The sequence below is a fragment of the Prunus persica genome, chromosome G2, assembly GCF_000346465.2.
Source record: "Prunus persica cultivar Lovell chromosome G2, Prunus_persica_NCBIv2, whole genome shotgun sequence".
NCBI lineage: Eukaryota > Viridiplantae > Streptophyta > Magnoliopsida > Rosales > Rosaceae > Prunus > Prunus persica.
The window spans coordinates 27343616-27368622 of NC_034010.1; the positions used below are offsets into that span (position 1 = coordinate 27343616).

At 37.6% G+C, this 25007-nt stretch overlaps 4 protein-coding genes across 7 annotated transcripts; 2 read left to right on the forward strand and 2 right to left on the reverse strand.

The window, feature by feature from the left end:
• On the forward strand, positions 280 to 4198 carry LOC18785561. 2 transcript variants are annotated; one of them, XM_007217897.2, is made up of 8 exons: positions 280 to 984; positions 1860 to 2007; positions 2118 to 2268; positions 2455 to 2580; positions 2673 to 2753; positions 2920 to 3112; positions 3193 to 3463; positions 3601 to 4198. In XM_007217897.2, the coding sequence occupies exons 1-8, from the start codon at positions 781 to 783 to the stop codon at positions 3840 to 3842; spliced, it is 1416 nt and encodes a 471-aa protein (XP_007217959.1). In that variant the 5' UTR covers positions 280 to 780; the 3' UTR covers positions 3843 to 4198. The 2 variants fall into 2 exon arrangements, with proteins under 2 accessions (XP_007217959.1, XP_007217958.1); XM_007217896.2 differs by having other exon boundaries at positions 408 to 984; positions 3604 to 4198.
• LOC18784583 (muscle M-line assembly protein unc-89) lies at positions 5429 to 11306 on the forward strand. Its single transcript, XM_007220849.2, has 9 exons — positions 5429 to 5770; positions 6523 to 6625; positions 6883 to 7068; positions 7234 to 7345; positions 7444 to 7478; positions 7556 to 7708; positions 7876 to 10316; positions 10595 to 10675; positions 10831 to 11306. The coding sequence occupies exons 2-9, from the start codon at positions 6555 to 6557 to the stop codon at positions 10896 to 10898; spliced, it is 3147 nt and encodes a 1048-aa protein (XP_007220911.1). The 5' UTR covers positions 5429 to 5770; positions 6523 to 6554; the 3' UTR covers positions 10899 to 11306.
• LOC18787450 (SET and MYND domain-containing protein 4) lies at positions 13663 to 19784 on the reverse strand. 3 transcript variants are annotated; one of them, XM_020557743.1, is made up of 16 exons: positions 19286 to 19784; positions 19047 to 19181; positions 18862 to 18945; positions 18679 to 18750; positions 18343 to 18544; positions 17665 to 17783; positions 16694 to 17086; positions 16439 to 16573; positions 15759 to 15893; positions 15346 to 15501; positions 15163 to 15246; positions 15007 to 15090; positions 14755 to 14921; positions 14536 to 14650; positions 14268 to 14348; positions 13663 to 14073 (listed from the first exon to the last, which is right to left on the reverse strand). In XM_020557743.1, the coding sequence occupies exons 1-16, from the start codon at positions 19412 to 19414 to the stop codon at positions 13843 to 13845; spliced, it is 2322 nt and encodes a 773-aa protein (XP_020413332.1). In that variant the 5' UTR covers positions 19415 to 19784; the 3' UTR covers positions 13663 to 13842. The 3 variants fall into 3 exon arrangements, with proteins under 3 accessions (XP_020413332.1, XP_020413331.1, XP_020413330.1); XM_020557742.1 differs by having other exon boundaries at positions 15007 to 15246; positions 16754 to 17086; XM_020557741.1 differs by having other exon boundaries at positions 15007 to 15246.
• On the reverse strand, positions 19885 to 21191 carry LOC18786802 (putative pterin-4-alpha-carbinolamine dehydratase). Its single transcript, XM_007218353.2, has 3 exons — positions 20715 to 21191; positions 20243 to 20435; positions 19885 to 20156 (listed from the first exon to the last, which is right to left on the reverse strand). Exons 1-3 carry the CDS (start codon positions 21051 to 21053, stop codon positions 20065 to 20067), a joined length of 624 nt encoding a protein of 207 aa, XP_007218415.1. The 5' UTR covers positions 21054 to 21191; the 3' UTR covers positions 19885 to 20064.

Below are 25007 nucleotides of genomic sequence, written 5' to 3' on the forward strand. Positions count from 1 at the left end.
CATTTGCATGTCTTTTGTTTGAAAGTTGAGAGATTTTTCTGTCTTTTTTGAAAAAGCTTTGGCTTTTTCCAAAAGTGAAAGTTTTTTTATGAATAAAACCTAAATTTACTAAGGAACATTGCCCAATTTCACCTGTTGTAATATTGAAAAGTGAGGGCGGTTCCAACAAAAGTACAGAGCAAAAATAAAAAGAATGGTGGTCCACCGGTCCAGCCAGGCAGTGGACGGTCTTTATTAAATTGTAGAATATAATACTTTTTGTTTACCAAAATAAAAACCAATTTCTAGTTGGGCTATAAGTGCTTTATTTGCTAGCCTTGTAAGGTAAAATTGTTTAAGCCCAACTAGGCCCAAAACTTCTGTAGCTCCTGAGCCTAATTTCATTTGAAAGCCCAATAAACCACCGTCGAGACTTGCCGTCAATTTTCCCAAGAGATTTTTGAAAATGGATCAGAGCTAGGCAGAAGAGACTCATCATCCCAATCCGACAACAAAATCTCCCTCTCCGTCACAAAGCTTGAGGTTTGAGTGCTCCATATACAGAGGAAGAGGGAGAGACGCTTTGTTTTCTCTGAAATTAGAGGTGTGTAGGTATCTCTGCAGCTAAAGCCTTAGGCTTTTCGTCCCCAATTCGCCTTCTCAGAGTTTAGGGTTTATGCGATGCGATGCTACAGAAGATCACAAATTGTGTAATTGAAAAGGAAGACGAGTAGTAAAATATGTGTTACAGTCTGGTTCTAAGTCTGAAGTGAGTGTATCGGGTTTTTCTGAGAGGAATTGATGGAAGGGGGAAGGAGAATATCGGCAAGTCCTCGGCCTTGCAATGGTAGGAGGGTGGTAGCGAAGAAACGACCTCGTGTTGGTGGCGTGGATGGGTTCGTCAACAGCGTTAAGAAGCTTCAGAGGCGCGAAATCAGCTCCAAGCGTGACCGTGCTTTCACTATGAGCGATGCCCAAGAGCGGTTTCGCAATATTCGCCTCCAGGTACTGCTCTTTCTTTTGATTTTTTATTGAAGGAAAGTTTGGGGCTTTGATGCTTGTTTACCTCCGTTGCGTACTTAGGTGGTTGTGGTTAGCTCTAGCTTTTGTGCTGATTTTCATTAAGTTCAAAAACCAAAGATAAATAATGGGTTTTGTTGTTAAATTATTAGGATGATAGATCCTCTCACAGAAAATTGAAAAAGATGGGACTCTGTTGTCAATTATTGTCATGCATTCCTTAATTTTGTTCAGTCCTTCTATTCACTGTTAAGGAATGTGAGCTCAATAGCTCGATTATTACTTATTCAAGCTCCCTAGAGACAAAAAATAGAATATTTCTTACTCTAAAAACTATGGTAAGCTGAAATCCCCTCCTATTGTTAATTTGTGGGTGTTAGGAGCACTCAGTGTCGTTCAGTTAACAATATGCTTCGGTCTTCAGTTAGTTGTTCCTGTTTAATTTGAACATGGGGCCTTTATACTTGTGATGCCGCTATTTTCAAATTCTTAGTGCTACGAACCTTTCATAGGCTCTACTTATATGATATGCATTTGGATCCCACTTCATATTACTAATGGGAACACTTGAAAGCATGTTGTGTAATGAAGCTCATATGCAACAATACTGTAAGAAAGTTGTAAGTTTCAAGATTGGAGATTCGATTTGTGCAGTCATGTTGTCTCATGTTCCTGAGTAAAAACTGTATTTGTTTATGCTAACAATCAATACCGAAAATCTTAATGGATTTAATATTGCGATGAAAACGGAGTTATGCACTAGACATGCTTTTGAAATATGAGTGAAAAGATTCCTCACGGACGATGTTAGTGCGCCTGCAATACCTAATTTCTGATTCTGGTGATATGTAAATGCATAGGAGGAATATGATACACATGATCCAAAAGGTCACTGTGCCATGGTTCTGCCTTTCTTGCGAAAGAGGTCAAAAATTATTGAGATTGTAGCAGCGCGTGACATTGTGTTTGCTCTTGCGCAATCTGGTGTTTGTGCAGCATTTAGCCGAGGTAGTAGCAATAATATTTTTATTTCTAATCTTATCCTGCATGCACTAGTCTTAATACTTATAAAAGTTGAATGAGCGGAATATGTAATGTTTTTATTTTGTTGGATGCAGAAACCAACCAGAGAATATGCTTTCTGAATGTCAGTCCCGATGAAGTGATAAGAAGCTTGTTTTATAACAAAAACAATGACTCACTTATCACTGTTTCAGTTTATGCTTCCGACAATTTCAGTTCCTTGAAATGCAGAAGCACTAGGATTGAGTACGTAAATTCCTCCACCCACCCTCCTCTTCTCCTCCCATACACACACATATACACACGACACACAACCCCCACACCCCCCCTCCCCCCACCCCAAAACAAAAAAAGGCCCAAAAGAAACAACAGTGTAATTGTCCCATTTTTTATATTTTTTTTCTTCTGAAACTGTCAAATTTTGTTGTCCAGATACATACGAAGAGGTAAACCAGATGCTGGCTTTGCTCTTTTTGAATCAGAGTCACTGAAATGGCCTGGTTTTGTAGAGTTCGATGATGTAAATGGGAAGGTTCTCACTTATTCTGCACAGGATAAGTAAATATTCTGTCTTATTGGTCTTCATCTCAAATACACAATTAACTTCTTGATCTTGATTTACTTTCTTTTTGGTTCTATTTTATTATCAGCATATACAAGGTGTTTGATCTGAAAAACTACACAATGTTGTACTCCATATCAGATAAGCATGTTCAAGAGATTAAGATTAGGTAAGCTTTCTTCACATGCCTCCTTTTCTTAAATAGTGCATCCGCAGACACACACACACACACACACACACACACACTCTGGTGTTGGCATTTACATTTGGTATTTTCTGTTGCTATTGTTTAGTGGACATTTATTTTGCTTCTGTTTTCCAACTTTCTTTTGCAGTCCTGGAATCATGCTGTTAATTTTTACTAAAGCTAGTAGCCACGTTCCTCTTAAGATCCTGTCCATAGAGGATGGTACTGTTCTCAAATCCTTCAACCATCTCCTTCATCGGAATAAGAAGGTGGATTTCATCGAACAGTTCAATGAAAAGCTTCTTGTAAAGCAAGAAAATGAGAACCTCCAAATTCTTGATGTGAGGATCTTTCTGTATATCTTGCTGATGTATTATTATTAAATCATTTGGATTTGTATGTCTGACTGCTACATCTGTAGGTTCGTAATTTTGAGCTGACAGAAGTTAGCAGAACTGAGTTCATGACACCATCAGCCTTTATATTTCTGTATGAGAATCAGCTATTCCTGACGTTTCGAAATCGAACTGTGGCTGTTTGGAATTTTCGAGGAGAACTTGTAACTTCTTTTGAGGATCATCTTTTATGGCATCCCGACTGCAATACCAATAACATATACATTACTAGTGACCAGGATCTTATTATTTCTTACTGCAAGGCTGATTCTGATGATCCATTATCTGAAGGAAATGGTAAATATTGTTTCCTTATATATATGATGGAATATACTTGCTTTTTTGAATGTTTTTCTCTTACAATATTATAAGTTGGAGAATCCTTTCTGTGAGAAGGCGTTGATTTTCTGACAGTGTTTGCATCTCTATTGCAGCAGGTTCCATCAATATCAGCAATATTTTAACTGGGAAATGCCTTGCTAAAATAAGAGCAAGCAACAACAAGGAAATTGAATGTGGCAGCAGCTGCAATTCGAAGAAGCGGGCCCTTTCATCCAGAATTAGAAGTACAGTTGCAGAAGCCTTGGAAGATATTACTGCTCTCTTCTACGACGAAGAGCGGAACGAGATCTACACGGGCAATAGGCTTGGTCTAGTTCATGTATGGTCTAACTAATGGTTTCATAAGTCAGTTTATTCACCATGTATGCCCCCCCACCCAATTAGATTCTTTGTTGGTCTTCTAGATGGTTGAATTGATTGTGCTGCCTGCCCCCACTGCAACGACTTCCTAGAACAACTGTACCATGAATTGCCCTTGTACCAGTAATCCCTCTGTTTACGTAAATCCGAATTCCTTCCTTGTTGTGTCTGTCTGTGTTGAGCTTGAAAACTTATTTATAGAGTGCCTTTTTCATGGTGGTGTAATATAAATGTAGAATTGAGTTTGCCTCTGTACGAATCTTTTTTTATTTTTTTTATTTTTTTATATATCTAATTCGCAGCAAGGTAAATTGTTGTTTGCCATTTTCATCCAGCTTAACTGCGCTCCTTATGTCTTATCCTATTTTCTTCAACAATAATTGTTGCTATTGATGGAGCTGTAAATGGTGGAAGTGGAATTGGTGTGACCACTTGCACATGTACAACCTTTTATACCCTTTTTAGGGGGCTCGGCTTCTTTTTTGCCCACCTCACTCCGACTCTGATGATAAAGTTGAGTTCGTGTGAACACTTTACCTGGATTGTAAGGCTCGCAATATCCTGCTACTATTAACCATCATGTCATATAAGGCGGGCATGAGTGGAGGCGACAGCCTTACGATTTGGTAACATCCAATCCCTTTGTGCGGCAGCTTGTGCTGCTTCTGCCTCACCATTCAATTATAGCAAATTATAGGTGTCCTCTTCTGCTTCTCCTTCCCATTGATCATTGTATGATTCCGACTCGTTAATGCAAGTGGAACTTACAATGAATCAACGCTCAGAATTTATCCACGTAATTTGACTATTGATGCATTCAACAATTCCTACCCATTTGATGCATTTCACAATTTCTATCTGTTGATACGAGAATTATACCCACGTGTGGGGACCACTGATTGCTAGCAAAATTAATTTATAGTAATATGGCAAGATATGCTATAATTTGACACAAGAGATGACAATATGGATGAGATTTGTTAACCGTTTCGTCTTGTTGAAGACAAGCTAGACGAACATGTATAAATTTGCCTCTGGTCATTTTGGTCCTTCAATTTTTCTTAAACAACACGACACGAGCATGTGATATGGGAATAATCAAACAAGTGGCGGTTGCTTTTGGAACCCCAAAACTAAAAAGAGGAAAAACTTGCAGACAGAGAAGCTGGAGTAGAGCGTCTGAATCACGCGAGTGGAGTAGAGTGGAGGACATCTATACTCTCCACAAAGATCTCTTCTTTTTTTCGGTTTGGTAAACCACATAGATGTGTTTTAATCAACCCGGTGCGATTAAGGAAATCTTCATCATACGTATGTTATAATTAAAATCATTTATTTATTAATATAAATAATAGTTTAAATAAAACTAAATAAATTTATATTAGTAAAAGGGACGAGCACGCTATTTTGTCTAACTAATCTAATTCACGTATACTCTAGTTGTTTTATCAAAACAATTCCTCACGAACATTAATAATTATTAAGATTGTTGTTTTGTTTGATAAATATGAATTACTAAATTTCAATTAAAAAAAAGACAGAGAATAACTCTTTAGATTTAGAAAATAAACAATTGTGAATATGACAAAGACATGTCTAGATTGGGAGTGTTGTAAAAATAAATAAAAAAAGAAAAAACGAAAAATTGGGTTGCGGTGTATAAAGTGGCTGTAACGCAATCAAGGCGGTGGCTTTTAGCTTTCTCTGTAGTCTTAAATTAGTGTAGAGGAGACTAGAGAGAGTAGAAGTAGCCGTGGCTGCTATTATACTGAGACGACTTTGCTTGTTTCTTCTCACACGCTCCTTCTTCTTCTTCTTCTTCTTCTTCTTCCTACATTTCGCCGTTTGAGCTCACTCACTCACTCACTCACTCACTCGCACTGGCAGATCTCTCAGGCTAAGGTAAACATTACCTCTTTTGAGTTTGCAGCATCTTCTCGCTCACTCACTTGCTCGATTTTGCTCTTTTATTTATTTTCTGGTTACGAACTTACTATTCTAATTCTAAACTTGTTGCTTTTGGTTTTCAAATCATCAAGCAATTTTATTCAATCTTTGTGAAATTATTATTATTATCTATTAGCTTCTTTTTAAATTTTGTTTTATTTTGAGATTTGTTTTTGTGCTTGACCATTGAAAGTTGGATGATTTGTTTGCTACTTTGCTGCGTGTTGAGCATGTCATTGGCTGATTCGGTTCTCAATTTTCTATTTCGATGCTGAGACAGGGCTTTCATTTTCTAGATCTGCATTCATTTTTATGTTTCAGCTGAATTTCGACCAAGAAGATCTTTTAGCTGAATCTGAATTTTCAATGACTAATTTTTCTGTATCTTTTCTTGAGCAACGATCTTATATTTTTGTAGAGTTGATATGAATAAGCAATGCAGCAAGCAACTGTGCTTGCATTTGTGAGAAAGAGGGAACGATGCTCTCATGGTCTTTTTGTTTTTCTGTTCTTTTTTTGGTTAAATTTTTTTAAATTCAGCTGTCGGTGCGCCTATGAGAATAGTATAAATTCTTTACTTTATAGAAGCCTGGGCAGTGGGCACACTCTTTTTCTCTGTACTTAGTCAAAGGTCACTGATTGTTACTATCTTTTTTGTTTTTCGTTTTCTCCCTAAATTATTTTTCCCCTTTTTTTTTCCCATTCAGGTTGCTTTGCTTCTGTTGTTAGCGCTTTGAAAATGGAGGCTGAAATAGATGCCGATACACCTTTAGACTACGCTGAATTTCAGATTTTTCCATCCCAGAACAGGTTATTCTTCGGTTGTATTGACTTATTGGCATCTTATTCTTTCTGTATATATTGAACATTAAGAAACGTTTAATGTTGATTTTAATTAGAATGGGGTTAATGCTGAAATTCAAATTAAACAACTTCATAACTAAACAAGGGTCATTTTGAGATAAGGTTCAATCAACATATCCATGAAACCAATAAATAGATATGTTTTATTTGGTGTTTCCTTTTATTTCTGATTTGCTTCACTAAAATGCTGGCGGATGCTCTAGGTATGAGGCGCTTGTTTCCAGTGATGGAGAAGTAGAAAAGTTAGCAGGCGGGCCACTAGAACCACTGTTGCCTCATTTACCAGAACTAAATGAATTGTACTGTAAGGGGTCAAATGCTAATCTCAAACTTGAAGTTCCAGAAAGCCTTCATGGTGCAGCCTGGTTCACGAAATCAACTTTAACCAGGTTTTAAACATTCTAGTGTTTCATTTTTTTTTGTCCCTTTGTCTTCAGTTTATTATATTTCCCACTACAACAATTCCTATAATTGTTCAGTTGTGAAATCATCTCTTTGTTTATTCATTTTAATTTTCTATTTCCTGATACATAAATTGTTTTAATTCTTCTCAGATTCCTGCAAATTGCTGGTTCACCAGACGTAATGCATACCATTACTGCTATTGAAAATGAAATATCTCAACTGGAAGAAGCCAAAAAGTTTCATGTTTCTTTATATGGCCAGGTCCCTTTCCCCTTCTTTCAAAATTGATGTTTAAATTTGTATGGTTTAATAACTATTCTGTTATCTGGCAACTAATGTGTATGATTTCTTGTCAACAGTCTGAAGTTGAGATTGCATCACCAGATGCTTCAAAGTATGTCCTTTTTATTGTTCATTTGAGATTTCATTTGAGTTGCATCAGCATGAAACTATAGGAATTTGTGCTGTCAGGAACGAACTTTTGCGGGCTTTGGACTTGAGGCTCACAGCATTGAAAAAGGAATTAACTGGAGCCATTATCAAGGCTTCTCATGCTTCCTGCTCCTCTAAAGAGATCACAAATTTAGCAGACTTTTCTCAACATTTTGGAACGAGAGATTTCAGGTAAGATGTTAACCTAGATAGATGTAAGGTGCACTGGTATTTTAGCTTCCTAGTTGCTTTGAAACAGTCTTTTTGTACACGTATGTAATGTTCCTTTTCTTCCATAGTTTTAGTGAAGGTTTGTTTGCTAAATGTTCATACAAAAGGAATATCACTGTAAAATGCAGGAATTCTCTGTGCAAGTTTTTAGAACAGTTTCAAGAAAGCAAGAGTGGTGATCCTCCAAATGATGACAAGTCGTCCTCTACATGCCATTTTAGAAACGGCAATGTTGATGGTACGGATGGGCGTGCTCAGATATCAAAACCAATACATTCCGCTACACCAGTAAAATATAGTGTTTCACCTGCAAAAGCTGCCCAGGTTGAGCGACAGAGTTCAACAGAAAGCGGGGAGTCTTCTGAATCAAGTGATGAGGACCAAACATCTGCAGAAAGAAGTCGGAGTCTTATGAGAAGTGCAACACCAAGAAGGTCAGCATCTCCAATGAGGAGGATTCAAATAGGGAGAACTGGATCTCGCAGGGCTGCTGCATTGACCATTAAGAGCCTCAATTATTATCCTTCTCAGGAAAAACCTTTTTCTAATGAAGAGGGTGAATCTGAACACTCAAATAAGAAAACTGAGTATAATGCACGAAGGATGAGTGTTCAAGATGCAATAAGTCTTTTCGAAAGCAAACAAAGGGATCAATCTGCAGATGCTCAAAAAAGGAGCTCGTTAACAAATATCTCTTTGAGTACAAATAAATCCGTATTGAGAAGATGGAGTTCTGGTTTGGGGGAGGCTTCCTCTCAATGCCAATCAGAAATTGTCTCTGAAGACTGCGCTCCAGTGACTCACAGCAATGTAGCAAATGGGGAGACTCCAACATGTTCAGAAGAAGTGAAATCAGAGTCTGATCTTTTACCCACGGGTGAAAGTACTATTCAAACTCCTAAACTTGATGGTAACAAAGAAAGGTTTGAGAAAAATTCTTCTAGTCCAATTGATGCTCAAGACAGTAACGTAACTCAGGGAGAGGAAAGTATTCAAAAATCAACAGCATCAATTGAATGGAGCCGAGAAAGAGAAGCAGAGTTGAACCAGATGCTGATGAAAATGATGGAACGTAAGCCTTCTAAGTCTACAAAGCCTCAAGCTAGCAGAAATCAAAGTGTTCCTTCTGAGCAGAGAGGTGGCTTTTATGACCACTACAAGGAGAAGAGAGATGAAAAACTACGAGGAGAGAATTCTAGAAAGCGAGCAGAGAAAGAAGCACAAATCAAAGCCATGCAGCGAATTCTTGATGAAAGGAAAGCTGAAATGTCGTCTAAAAAGGCGAATGATACTGATAAGAAACGTGCTACGCAGAAGCCCCAAAAACCACTTGGAAAATTATCTCAACCTGCAAACCTCAAAAAGGAAACTTCAAAACCTTCTGTTACAAAGAAGGCTTCGCCTAGAACATCACCCTTGCCTGCTACACGCAAGTCGTGGCCATCGACACCAACACCAAGAGCCACAGGGGCATCACCGGCTAAAACTCCTGTTGGGGTTTCTTCTGCCAGCACTACCCCAACTCGCCAGAAACCCAAGCCAACACCGCCCACCTCTAAAGTGGAAAGATCGCAGCCGCGACAGAGGAATGTGAAGGAATCCTTGATTACTCACGACAGGAGCTTGAAGGGAGTGAATGAGAAGCAGCAGCAAGCAGTGAAAAAGAATGCTAAAACAACAAAACCTAAAGTGGTGACAACCTCTGGTGATTTTTCTGATATAATTCCAGCAAAGCACAGCAAGGTCACCAAGAAAAGCAGTGTAGTGCCGGTGGAATCGAAACCATTTCTTCGCAAAGGTTCTAGAACTAGCCCTGGTGTCGGTCCTATTGTTAACAAGACGAAAAGTTCTTCTCAATCAGAGGAATCTTTGAGAAACAGCAGAAATCTGGTTGAAACTCAAGAAGTTGAGGTAATTGGTAGTGCTTCTGGCCCTGTGACTGCTAGTCAGCCTGAAGAGCCAGATATTATGCCAGTCAACTTTTCAAATGATGCTGTAGAATCAGAAGCTCTGATAAATGATAACCTGACGTGTAGTGAGACACAGCATATTGACCCAGTTTCTGCTGATAGTAATGATGACTTAAAATATGTTGCAGAATCCTCATTGCAAATTCAAGCTGAAGAAGAATCAACTATCTCCCCAAGTGCGTGGGTAGAAATAGAGGAGCATCAGCCCATTTCCCCATGTAACGACAGCTCATCTCAACTTACCACTTCAACTAATGTTGCACCAGCTGGATTGTCAAGTCCTCGTGTCCGTCATTCTTTGTCCCAGATGCTGCAAGAAGAAAGTAATGAACCAGATACTATTGAGTGGGGAAATGCTGAAAATCCTCCATCCATTGTGTTTCAGAAGGATGCACCAAAAGGACTGAAGAGGCTTTTAAAGTTTGCTCGGAAGAGCAAAGGAGATGGAAATACTGCTGGTTGGTCTAGCCCATCAGTTTTCTCTGAAGGAGAAGATGATGCTGACAGTGTACTCAGAAAAGCTTCGCTTAATGCCAGGAACTATGGGCAGCAGAAGACTTCCTTAGGCGAAGGTTATGATGCCCGTGAACTATACTCTGGTGAGTTTCCTCTTTTCATTGCTTAATTCCATCCTCCTTTTGTTTCTTTTTCTCCTTTTATATTTTCCTAGCCAACCTTTGCTTTAATTTGTTTTTGAAGTAGATGGTAGAAAAATGCAGATGGTACTTAGAGAAAAGTAGAATAGTTGTTTGGATGTCCATTGTTTGCCTCCCCTGAATAACTCATGCACTTAAATGGGGGTTGACGCTGTAGTTATATTCTTTCATATTCCTAGCGGAGTCTCATGCTCTAACCATTGTGGGTTTGTGCAATACAGCTCAATCAAATATTAGCAAATTCGATGGCCAGAGTTGTTCACACAAGTTGCAAGAGAGCCGCGACGCACCTGCGACTAAAGGTTTCACACGTGACTAGAATATATACATGCATGATCGTGTTTCTATTGTTTCTTACTGTAAATTCTTTTCTGCACCTGTATGCTAGAATTTTGCTGCACCGATTCTAATTCTCTTATATAAGATTCCAATACTGTGTACTATTTGTGTGTTTCAGCAACAAGGTCATTCTTCTCTCTTTCAGCGTTTAGGGGCAGCAAACCGAATGAGATGAAGTTTCGCTAATGCTAGAGAGCTGGAGCCAGATATGGCAAAATTTTCTACTCCTCCGTCACTGTGGTTGTAGCATGTATTCATTCTTCCACATGCAGAGACGAGGGGTCATCCCAATTCTTCTGGCATTTATTGTTTCTTTCTTCATTGTAATATTTTGTTGATGGGTCTTTTCTTTTGTACATTCAATATGCCCTGTTCTGCTCAGAGATTTAAGCACACCCTTGTGAAGTTTGTTAACCACTATGCTTAGGATGTGAGGCAATTTCAGGTTGGTATATGTGTAGTCAATTTCATTTATTCTAGGAACAAAGTTGCTTCATATATTATATCCAATTTTAAATCTGTAAACTTTTCGTATATTTTGCATCAATATGAATGCTTTGTGACAGAGTGGATACCTGTCTTTTCAGCATTAAAGAGGAATTATAATTGTAGCTTAATGGTAAAAACCTCGACTATGCTTTCCACCTACTTTTTTAGTCATTGAGTGTGTCATTTTTTTCTTCATTTTAATTATGTTTGTTTGACTTGTGTGCTTTGTATTATTTGTCTCTTTCCATCATTCCTAAATGACACGTCGTCTTCATTGTCCATAAAAATAAAATAAAATAAAAGAGTAGAGAATGTTACCTTTCTAACAGCGACTTTCGTGGCCACTCAATACAAAACTCTAGTTTTTCATCAAAGATTCCTTATAACGAAACTCAAATTTTCATCTTCCATTATATCTTCTCGTAACAAAATGAAAATTAAGGCGTAGAGTCCTCAATCCTACTAAAAATGAGGCTCTAAATCTGTTGTATGAAAACCGAGAGAGAACAAGCATTCAGTATCATTTTGTCCACGGCAGCACAGTCACCCATGTCTCCAAGGACGGATCTAGGCATGGGTTGGAGTGGGCTCTAGCCCAGTACTAAATTTGGAGATAAAAAAACTTAATGTTAATTTTATAAGTCAAACCCAAGTTAATTAAAAATAGTCCACCGCCTATCACAACCGTAAGATTTCATCTCTACAGGCATTCACACACATCAAACATCATGTTTTTCTATTACCCATCCATGTAAGCTATAACTTTGTATTTGAACTTGAGAGCTTGGAAGTAGTAGGTCTCCTCCTCTTTAAAATTGTATCAACCTATATCCAATGGGTTCTTTAATATTAGTAAGTTTCTCTCTTACTTTTTGTTTAATTTCCAATTTGAATTGTTATTGTTAGTTTTTTATGATTTAGAGTTTAGGTGTTAAATTGTTTGGATTTTTTCTTATGTAATTTGCTAGGATATTATTGGTGACTTGTCATTTTTCTGATTTAATCTATTCAGTACTTGATCTGGGCTTTTATATAGTCTAGTTATCTCTTGGTTTTGTTGAATGCTTGTAGCTTGTGATTTTGCAATTATAGATCTATAGGATTGCACTCCCTATATCTATGTGTACTCCCATAAAAATTTAAATTGTTAATTGAAAAATAGTTAATACCACTCACTTTCTTTGCATATAAAAAAAAAACCTATAACCTATAGCCAATTAACCATGTAGCCATAAAAACATGATGTCTCATCTATGAATTTTATCCTAGCAGAAATCAAATAATTTCATACATCAGACATGAATTTTATCAGACTAGTGATGTATGAATTTTATCCTCGCATCGGTATTTAATTTTTTTTAAATTAAAATAGTATAGCCGCACGGCTATACCTTTTAAATATAATGTATTTAAAGAGTATCGCCGCCCGGCTATCATTTGGTTTTTAAAAAAAGAATAGTATAGCCGATCGGATATACTTATTTTGACACGTGGGCACCTAATCGCTGGGTCCTTTTTTTATTTATTTATAAGTAGTATAGCCGCTCGACTGTACTCAGTTTTCCTCTCATTTAAAAAAAAATCGTATACCCGCGCGGCTAGACCTATTTTCTCATCGCTAGACGGGTTTTTTTTCGTTTTTATAAATAGTATAGCCGAGAGGCCATAGTATAGCCGCACGGCTATACGCAGTGTTGAAATATATATTTTTAAAAAGATATGTGTTGACACGTGGCGCCTAATGGGTGGAGTCTTTTTTATATTTAAAAATAGTATAGCCGCACGGCTATACTCAGTTTTGAATTTTTTTTTAAAAAAGACGTGTTTTGACACGTGGGGCATAATGGCTGGAGGTCTTTTTTTATATTAAAAATTAGTGTAGCTGGAAAAGAAAGTTCAAGGAGTATTATTATTATTATTTTGAAAATCGGAATCGGAGTGGTGGATTACAATTACTTAGTTCTTTTTTTCTTATTTAAATTTTAATTGTATTTGTGGTGACTGAGTTCTTCTTTCTCTAGGCCATGGAGGAACTGATTATAGGCATGAGCAGAGAGAAGATCCAGCACCAGATGGAGAATCCAAAACATATGGATTTTAAAGACCTTAACTGAAAAATAAGATATTTGGGTGAACTATTTATAAAAGAAAAAAAGAGGAAGTGTACGTTTGTTTTTCGATGTTGGACCGCAACTACTTAGCAGGCCAATCTTGATGTAAATTGACAGAAATTTCCAAAAACCTAGCAGGCCAATCTTTATGTTTATGTTTGAACTGGTGCACGAATTGATAGAAATTTCCAAAAACTTAGCAGGCCAATCTTGATGTAAATTTGTAATATATGACAATAAAATAAATATTCCATCATGTCGAAAAATAGTCTTTAGAATCGCACTTGTAAATGGCGTGGGAGAAGACTGCCACCCTTCAGCAATTACTGCGTGTATTATGAACGATAAGATTTTGCAAGCAATGTCCCACGCTTTATTCCAACCCAAATATGCTAATTCATGCATCAATGTTCAAAGATGTGGAGACTCAAATTGTAATTATGCTCCGCAAACTGATCAGGTTACATGTACATTTTACATTCCCAACAGTATTTGGGTAGGCAAGAAGTTCAAAAACTTGCCAGACTGAATCATTTTTGTTGGTCCTTCAAAGAAGAGGTCTGCTTCTCTCTCCTCTTAAGGAATTGAAAGTATGGGAAAACCTTGTATGCATGAGATCCGTAATAACACGAAAATATATCACAAAGTCGGTTTATGCTGTCCACGGCAGCACAGTCACCCAAGGATAACTGAATAGACGAGAGCTTCACAAGTTCATATCCAATGACAATGTGATTAGGATTATAGAGCTTCTCCAGGATCTGCCAATTGTCAATGTGAAACAACATTAAAACATCATTTGGAGTTATTTATGTACTAAATAACAATAAGTACACCCAGTGACTAGTGAGGTATCCATGTCTGATCTATGAATTTATCCTCACAGAATCAGATCTCATCAACACAAATGTAAAAAGTTCAGGATGAAGTGACTTGTGCACAACAAGAGTTTTACCTCGATTGAGGCTTTACAGTGTTCCATTGCATGTTGCAACTCTCCAACGAAACAAAACGCCTGTGCAAGATTGTCTTCCGCCTGCAAAGATCAAAATCATTTTAAGTCAAGTGTGATCTAATTCAGTGTCATATGTGCCAAAATCATTGAACACTTTCTACATTGTTCAATAACAGCAACTTAGATATTGGCGTCTAGTACTTACAAATTGCACATTCAAATGATATAAATTATATTGTACAAAACTGAAGGGTGGTCACAAACTCACTTCTGCAATGCTCCTATTATATGCATGGAAAGTTGATCTCAGCACACCAAGAGAACTTAATGCATCCACCAGTATGGTGCTAGATACATCTTTTGAGACTATTGCATCCTGTAATCTGTCAAGTATTGAACATAAGACTTCAGCGTGCAAATTGAACATAGGAAAAAGGTGGCCATCAAATTTGAAAAGATCATAACCAGTTTTCAGACAGTGTTATACCTTCTGATAATAATCCATGCTTTATTTGCAGCTGCAGAGGAAGATTCCAGATCACGATAAGAACAACATTTTAAACAGAGGCCTGGATTTATATGAAAAAGGCTATTGATTTGCATATGATGATGAGCCACTCTATCGATGTCATCAATATTGATGAACTCTTCAGCCTGTGTCAACATCAAGTGAATGATTACATGAATATAAATCTAAGTGAGTCGGGAGAATTTGTACTTTCTAGGAAACATTCAATACCTGAAGATGAGGCTCCATGTTGCCAGCGGTGATGATGTTGGGTAAGCGTTTAAGTTTCTCTTTTTCACAGTCAACAACAGAGCTCTGCAAGACTATGCCAGAACAATTCAGTTCGACACAGTGAAAAGCATTTAGGACCAGGTCAGAGAAGTTTACTTTTAAACACCCACTGCACTGACAACGAAATGAGTATTCATCTTCCAGAAACTTGACTCGGTCCTTACAGTCCCACTGCCCAACCTGTAGAAACAAAACTTAGTTTTTACAGTCCCTGCATGAACATCATAATGTTATTCCACACTACCAAACCGAATGAGATACAACAGTAAGTGGGCATACCTGTGGACCATAGGAAAGCTCCAGGGGTACCCCTGCTGTGACAAATTCTGTCGTTCTTATAAAGAGAGTACGTGAAAGGAAATATGCATGGATGTTTGGCTGACAAGAATGATTGAATAGACTTCCAGATGTATAGATAGCTTGACCTACTCTAACCTATGAAAGTAACAAAAATGATGATACAGAGGGTCAAAGGGCATAATTTTTATGAACTGAAGTGAAACGTATATCAATACAAGAAGTTTTACATAAATTATCACATTTTGCAGTGTCACACATGAAAATTCCAAGTTAATAAACAGAGTTCAATACTATTGTGGAAAAAAGCAGTGTAACTGACCGGAACAAGAGTGGTCAGATAAGACAAGAAACAAAAAGGAGCAAAATAAATAAAGCATACCATAAATGCAAACCTGTTCCACATTACTAGTTAGACCTCCACCCAATGATGAAAACTTTCCAATATCTTCTAACCCATGCTGATCAATGGATTTCATACGAACAACAGTCATAGAGTTCACCCTAATTTGGGATAAAAGTATGACAATCTGCAAAAACAGGAGAATGGAACCTTATATAATAGGTGACAATCAAGGCATGAAATCTAAATTGCTATTGGGATATAGATCGTCCAAGTATATACAGATGTCAGAAAATAGGTTAACATCCATTGCAATCTCTCACCTGTTAACATAATTTTATTATAAAGATGAAAATTTTTAAGATTTTCATCCTTGCTACACAAGTTGACTTTCAAAGTGACTCTATTATGAGAAAATTGTAACGAAGTATCACACTGACTCTCTAACAAAATAGGACACACATGAAACTTCGTATGCAAGTAGATGAGAGAATGACCACTTAGTTGAAAAACATGATTTTTACATGTCAATGTAGGACAGTAACCACCCTGCAAGGGCAGATCCAGGAAGTCGTTTCATCATTGCTTAACCCTCTTGTTTCTTAGATATACAATTCACCAAAGGTGTAACCCTGACTCTGCGTGTGTGCATGCAGGAGAGAGAGAGAGAGAGAGAGAGAGAGAGAGAGAGAGAGAGAGAGAGAGAGAGAGAGAGAGAGAGAGAGAGTCAACCTGTGAAATAGAGAACCCATTTATTGGTAATTCAAAATCATTGGAATATTGAAGACAATATGATAATACAGCCGAATATATATGTAATTCCAATTTTCTTTCCGGAGGCGTTTTTGAGTAGTGGTGAGAAAGATCCTACAAGAAAAACAAGAAAAGTATAGAGGTCATTAGCTACAAGACATCTATTTATGAAATAGTGAGACAGTCAACTGAAATGAAAATTAGTAAAGTAGAAAATGTAGTCACTATATGTACCAAAATTTCTCTGAGATTAAAAATATCCGTGGAACCTCTTCTTTGGATTATAGATTTTACCAGCACACGACCAGCCAAAACTATCTCAGAAGGCAATACTGCTGGCCAGTGTACACCTTTACATTCATGTTTATGTTCAGGAATGTGCTCAGCATCTGTTTCAGAATCAACATTCAAAGTGGTCTCTGCAATGTACTTTTCAAGATCAGCTGATAAATTTTCATGAATCCTTTGATTGTTTGGGTAATCCCAGGACATTTTTCCTCCTGCTCGTATTCGGCATTTCTTGGAGCAATACAATGTTATTGAACATGATGTACATGGGACTTTATCCGCTGGTAGCTCATTTAAGCAGTAGTGGCAATGAGTTTCCCGACAAGGCTTTAATATTATCTGCAAAGCACAGGGGCAATTTATTTTAGAATCCTCAGAAGAACTGCATATATTTCCAATGGCAATAAGAGCCTACTCTGTTGGTAAAAAAGATGCACAAATGATACTTGAACACAACTTGAGCTTCGAAGATAATAAGTTTAAATAAATAATTCCTCTTCAGCAACTTGTGAAGTATTAATCAACACTCACTGAAAGACAAAATGAAGATGGTACACCATTCTGCTTCGATTTTTTCTTATGCCTCTTGATGACGTGAATGTAATAAAGGAAATTAAACTGTAGGATACGTATCTACTTTTTGTTTCACAATAAATTTTCCAGGGGTACATGTTCTGATTGGACTGTAAAAAGAACATCCCTTCAAAAGATCTCAATATGCTAATTGAAAGGAAAAAAGGAGACAAGGCAGTTGATCACACATCAATTTAGTTTCCCAAACCACGACTATAGAGGATCAGGAATGCCTGCATAGAATGGGAACATCTCTCTATCCAATTCGGTAGCAAAGTAATGGCGACTAACAAAACTGACAAGAAGTACACGATAGCATATATAAAAGAAGTCTCTGTTCATACCATCGAAAAAGGGTCTTCAGTATGTACCAAGGACGCTTGAGGAAGGTCACCTGTTGAAGCCATACCCCTTCCTTTCTCTGGTGTGGCGACACATCGTAATCCCGTTGGGTGCGGTTCATCTGATGGATTACAAGGTACTTTAATTAGGTTTCTAATACTTAACTTCCCTAACATGACTAGCTTTATTTAGAAAGAAAATAGAGGCAGGAAGTTTAACCAGCAAAACAAGCTGTAAAGTCACGAATATCTTAGCATAATTAAAAAAAAGTAAAGATTGCATTAAAAGGCTCAACAACATAAGTACGCTTAAAATGAGACCCTGTCACTGCTACATCCTAAGGAAAGTTTGAACACCAATCCATCAGTTTAACTCAATATAACGTTAAAAAAAAACATAAATATGATGAAACCAACAGAATATTCTAAGTGAGAATACCATTTCAAACTGTTACGTGTCGACATGGAGCCATTTTTGTTGCTTTTGCATGTGTCCAAATTGCTATTTTTTTTATCTGTAGTTTTAATCACAGGTTATAAAAACTTAGGGGGCCCAATGTCTACAATATCTTAAGAAACCATAAGGTGATTACTCATCCAGAGTGAGCACAGATTTTCATTCCTGAGATCAGAATATTTGATTATAGTTGCACAATGTGATACTAAATGGTAATATCTTACCCAAAATATCTGAGGTATTCTCATACTGTTGTATTGATGGATTTGATGTACTATTCTGTTGATCCAAAATTATCTTCATCTCACTTTCTATCTGTCTCTTTCCACCCATTGTCAACTCCAGAATCTTAGCAACATCCAAATCACGGATAGTATCCTTATAATTTCCCATAGAAGCATTTGCCTTACCTCTTCTGTACCATGCCTACATTGGAAAAAGGAAGAAAAGTAAATTTGAAGAAAACTGTAACTCTCTTAGTCTCCTTTATCCTCCAGTAAAAAAAGGCATCTCTAACTCATTAAAATACACCTTAACGCTAGGCAATAAAAGCATCTCACCTTTGCATAGTTTGAAGAAATCTGAAGTGCCCGATTGCAGTCTCGTAAACACTCCCTTAGAAGACCCATTTTCTAAGGATTACACATAACAGATACACTAACAGTGAGCAATGAAATCTGTTGATAAAGAACTGAATTTGTTACGTTTGGTACATAACCACATAAATCAAGAATGGGACTTACATGCAATACAGAAGCCCGATTCACATACAAAGTAGCAACCAAGTTTCTGTCTTCATGTGCATCCATAGGAGCAACTATCAATGCCTGTGCCTCATGCCAGTGATAATAAACAAACAAGTAAACAAGTACGGGTTAGCTCTAGCAATGGCTTCAAAATAGAGAAGTAATTTCAAAGATGGAGGTACCTGAGTATATAAATCCAAAGCATTAGCATAATCACCGCTCAAGAAGCACTTATTCCCCTTTTGCTTCGACTCCAAAGCAGCTTCTTTGTTCTTGCCACACAGAGCCACTTCAGGGTCCGCCAAGTCCCTCACCATCTAATCAAATACGACAAATTTTAATCATTCATTCATTTCATTTCTTCTGTTATTGTTTGTTTCTCGAAGCTCATAAATTAGAATGTACAAAAATAATGACATACTTGGTGAAAGGGCTCGAAATGAAGAAGAAAATCGACGAGAGAAGAACATGTGCGAGGAAGATCGTCAGCAGAGCTCTCTCCGATCATTCGCTTTAGGGTTTCTGGAACCAGAGATTTCAGCTTCTCCATGAGCCCGCTTTTGAGCTACGCCTTGTGCTTGGAACTTCGTACAACGGCTATGTGCATTGCTACCCGCTCTGCCACTCTGTTTTATGCGCGGCGGTGAGAGTTCGTTTCTTTTTCCTTTTTCTTTTTTGGGTAAGGAAGGCTGTGAGTGTTAAAAATAAAAATAAAAATAATTTCTATCCCAAATGTTTTATCTTTTTAAAGAATTTTCTATACCAAAATTATTAAAAATATATGTATCAAGGGCAACATTGATTTATAAAACTTGTCCAAGGTTCAATAGAATTCAATAGAATTTACCCATGTTCAAAATTCATTTCCCACCAATGCGTTTTTGACAAGTTATTTCTTCTTGTGTGAAAATGTTGGAAAGATGTTTGCTTTTTGGAACTTCTGTGGGATGATGTTATACGAATCAATTCAAATGCCCATCATAAGAATGGTATTCGTTCTTTTTTTGGGTCGACGTGTGATTGTACTTCTGATAAAATAAGCAGATTATCCATCCATCAGGAAAAGAATAATGTTCCTTCTAACATTTTTACAAAAACTTGAGCCTCTGTGGTAATTAGATGCTGACAAAATCCATACTACAGAATGCTCCTTTTGGGGATTCTTAGTGATGAAGGCAACAAACAAACACAATGCTTCATCTAAGCCCAAACTCTTTTTCTGGGCACAAGATCTGATGTTTTTATATCATCTATTTTGGCAGCTACAATGAAATCATTCATGCTCAATCCTCCTGCAATGAAGTTTCAAGTTAGCAATGTGCAAATGGTATGGCAAGTAGCCCAATCAAAAGTTTCTACAAGTTTGCAAGAAGTTTACCAATGGAAGATGTCCATAGCTCTGCTCTAACTTGATTGGGTTGCTCCAAGTGAAGATTTGGGAAATGCCCTGCAGCTTCTGCAACCTTATAAATCCTGTTGATGAGCTCAACCCCACATTTATAATCTCTCAATTTCCAAAGACACTGTAATTTGAGCTCACCTTCTCCAACTATCAATCTCCACCCAACAACCTACAGAAGCAAGGCATAAATGAGTTCCACTTTGCTTGCATAAAATCAAAACCATCCAATTTTTGGAAACAAAACAAAATCACAGCTTCAGATCTCAATTCTAGAACACACAACCCACAAAAGTCCTTAACTTTACAAACAGAACCCAAAAGGGTAATCTTCTTCAGGATATGAAAATTGGGCAAAGCTAAGCTAAGCAAAGACTGAGACTTTACACAGTAATTTCATCAAACACCATAGAAGCATCATACATATCGAAGATATCAAGGAAGAATTGACCTTTCTGAGGAGCTTCTGGGCATCGTCTTCAGGCATAGGAGGCTGGAGAGGAGAGACAGCGCTGCAGTCTAGCTGGGACAGAGAGAGAGAAGAGAGATTGGGGATGAGAATCTTGTGCTCTGTGTTGCCGTTGCCCAACACCTTCTCACCAAACCCACTTGCTATCTCAGCTGGGAAGGGGTCTCTAGCGCCAAAATCGCCCAGCATGTCATTGCCCAGAGCCTGAGTTCGCAGGCCAAGTCGAAGCCGAGTTGGAACGGTGATGAGGTTAGGGTGAAGGTTGAGGTGGTGGTGACGTGGAAGAGAGAGAAGGGGTACGGAAAGGTTTGCGGTGGCCATGGAGAGGAGGAGGACGATGGATGGGCTTTCTTCTTCGGATTGCAGGAAAGAGTGGGTTTGGCTATCAGTGGCCACTCAGCTATTAGTTCCTCAGTTTTCTTTTTCTTTTTTAAAAACAAACAATTATTATTTTATTGTCCAGGAGTAAGGTGTTTTGGTTGGTAATGATTTTTCATAGTTAATTACTTTAAAAATGTAATTCATATTATTACACTTGAAAATTTAAGTGAGTACATATTATTATGTGTGACATGATCAGTAAAAAAAAAAAAACAGTATAGCCGTGCGGCTATACTCTCGGTTTTGCTTTTTTAAATATAAAAATAGTCTGGCCGGTCGGCTGTACTCCTTTTTTTTTTTTTTAAAATAGTATAGCCGTGCGGCTATACGAATTTTGACACGTGGCTGCCTATTCGCTAAGGGTCTTTTTTTAATTTTTATAAATCGTATAGCCGGGCGGTTGTACTCTCTTTTTTAAATTTTTTCAAAAATAGTGTAGCTGGTCGGCTATACTCGGTTTTTATTTATTTATATAAAAAATAGTATAGCCGGGCGGCGGCACTCTTTTTTTATTTTTATTTATAGTATAGCCGTGCGGTGATACTGTGGCCGCCTATTTGCTACAGAGTCTTTTTTTATTTTTTATAAATAGTATAGCCATGCGGCTGTATCGGTTTTTTTTAAAAAAAAATCGTATAACCGCGCGGTTGTACTTATTTTGACACAAGGGCTCCTTTTTTTCTCTTAAATTTTTTTCCCGCATTTTTGTTTATAGGTAAGAGTAGTTTAGGGCTGTTGGGGTCTTTTTCGTCCGAAGGCTTATTCGGGCTTTGTTGATTCTTGGATCGCCATAGAGTGATGAATGAAGATTTTGTTGCCGCTTTGTCTGAGTTAGCGAGAACTAGGCCCAAAGTATCCCGAGGGAGAAGCAAGTCCCGGGAGAGTACTTTGTTTTTCTTCCAGCGGCTGCGTGTTTTGTGTTGATGTTTCCGGCAGCTCGACAAAGAGTTGAAGATGACTTGCTGATGTTGATATGAGATCATATGAGCTTGGCATGAGAGCTTGGAGTGTAGGAGCTAGAGACCCACAAGTTTAGCAAATGAGAATGCATGTGCTTGGCTTAGTGTTGGATATGTTTGAGTTTGGTGTTGATAATTTATTGTGTGTGGCTATGGCTATGGGGATTTAAGAGTTTCAAGAGAAGGAGGATGGAAGGAAAAACTTGATGTTTGAGGGCTATGGTGTTTAAAGCTTGAAAGGAAGGAAAAGCTTAGAGCTAGGTGATGCTTTATGGATTTAAGAGTTTCAAGATAAGGAGGATGGAAGGAAAAGCTTGAGGTTTGAAAGCTATGGTGTTTAAAGCTTGAAAGGAAGAAAAAGCTTGGAGCTAGGTGATGCTTTATGAATATAAGAGTTTCAAGATAAGGAGGATGGAAGGAAAAGCTTGAGGTTTGAAGGCTATGATGTTTAAAGCTTGGAAGAAAGGAAAAGCTTGGAGCTAGGTGATGCTTTATGAATATAAGAGTTTCAAGATAAGGAGGATGGAAGGAAAAGCTTGAGGTTTGAAGGCTATGATGTTTAAAGCTTGGAAGAAAGGAAAAGCTTGGAGCTAGGTGATGCTTTATGGATTTAAGAGTTTCAAGAGAAGTAGGATGGAAGAAAAAACTTGAGGTTTGAAGGCTATGATGTTTAAAGCTTGGAAGGAAGGAAAAGCTTGGAGTTAGGTGATGCTTTATGGAGGTTGGTGGCTGCTGGGATGCTTGCAGGAGCCAAGTGAGGGAGTGTTGGCTGAAGAAAAATTGGTCGATGGCTGCTGTGTTGCTTGCAGCAGCCGAATGAGGAGGGGCTTGATGGCTGAAGAAAAATTAGTGGCTGCTGGAATGCTTACAGCAGCTGAAGAAAGGTGAGTTCTCATGGTTGTTGAGAAGCTTGCAACAACCAAGAGGGGTTGGTTTTGGCTGAGTAATGCCTCCCAAATGATAGAAGGTGAAGGCTCTCTTTGGTTTTCAATAGGTAAAAGGAAGTGTTGGAGCTAGTCTATTTCCAACAGATAAAATGGGGCATTGGGACATTCTTATTTCCAGCAGGTAAAGCTAGGCATTGAAAAATGATTATTTTCTATGGGTAAAAGGAAGTGTTGGAAGTGGCTTGTTTCCAGTGGGTAAAAAGAAGCATTGAGATAGTCTTATTTCCAGCGGGTAAAGTTAGGTATTGAAAAATGACTATTTTCTATGGGTAAAAAGAAGTGCTTGAAAAATATCTCATTTGCTCGCCCACATTGGAGAACTCTAAGTAATGGGCTTGGACTTTGGTGCTCCCAAGTAGCTAGCTCAAAGTCTTCATTATCTAAAAGTTTCTGTGGGCCTTGTGGACCTCCGTAACCTTCCACACCACAATCCCTTGTGCAAGCCCATAAACCACATGACTTGGGTTCATGTAAGCTTGGTAGGTGATTGGCATAGGCAAAATGTATTATTGATTTGGCATGGCATGTACACTATTTATATATTTATTTAATAAATTAATTCCCAAAATACAGCTTGAATTAACACATGACCAACATTATATGTTATATTGGGCTTTGAATGTCTTTGGGCTTCCCATGACTTTTTTGGGTCTCAATAAGGGTATTATCCATTACTATTAAGCCATTATCCGAGTCTATTGATTTACTGTAAAATTTCCATACCAAAAAAAAAAAAAAAAAAAAAAAAGTAAAAATTGAACTCTCATATTGATTTGTTGTGAAATTTCTCGTTTTCATTAAATGTGATATGAATATATAATTAATCACTTCTTACTGCCTTCCAGTATAATGATCACTTTCATATTTCATGTACAATTATTCATTTACACAATAAAATTAGTCTCTTTATTTCATGTTAATTTAGCATTTATTGTCCCACCTGCTGTATGTATGCATAATCAATTTTTTAAACATATGCTGTAGCTAGTACATGGACAATACCATTCTTTACAGAGTCTGTAAATCATATTTTGGGATAATCAATATGATAACATACGGTGTTAATCAAATGATGATGAGATTAGCTAGCATGGAGCATGTTTGATGGATATGGAGGTTTAAATATTAATGCATGAACAAATTGGGATTCTGAAATCAAGCCGGGAAGAACCAGTATCTCAGAAGCACTAGAAGCACCACCGCCATCAGACACCGATCAAAGTGCAGAGACAAAATCAAAGGGTGGGGAGCAAGAAGAAGAAGCAGAAGAAGAAGATAAGCTTGAAGGAGGAGACAATAATGCAGCAGCCACAGCAAGTCATGAGGACAAGGCAGCCAAAATTGAGCAGGCCACAAGGGTCCTTTCTTTCCGGAGGCGTTTTTGAGTAATGGTGAGAAAGATCCTACAAGAAAAACACAAAAATATATAGGTCATTAGTTACAAGACATCTATTTATGAAAGAGAGACAGTCAACTGAAATGAAAATTAGTGAAGTAGAAAATATAGTCACTATATGTACCAAAATTTCTCTGAGATTAAAAATATATGTGGAACCTCTTCTTTTGATTATAGACTTTACTCCCACACGACCAGCCAAAACTATTTCAGAAGGCAATACTGCTGGCCAGTGCAGTGTACACCTTTACATTCATGTTTATGTTCAGGAATGTGCTCAGTATCTGTTTCAGAATCAACATTTAAAGTGGTCTCTGCAATGTACTTTTCAAGATCAGCTGATAAAGTTTCATGGATCCTTTGATTGTTTGGGTAATCCCAGGACATTTTTCCTCCTGCTCGTATACGGCATTTCTGGGAGCAATACAATGGTATTGAACACGAGGTACATGGGACTTTATCAGCTGGTAGTTCATTTAAGCAGTATAGCCGCGCGGCTATAGTAATATCCTTGAAAATAGTATAGCCGTGCGGCTATACTCGAATTTTTTTTTTCTTTTCTAATTTTGTTTAAAAAATAGTATAGCAGCGG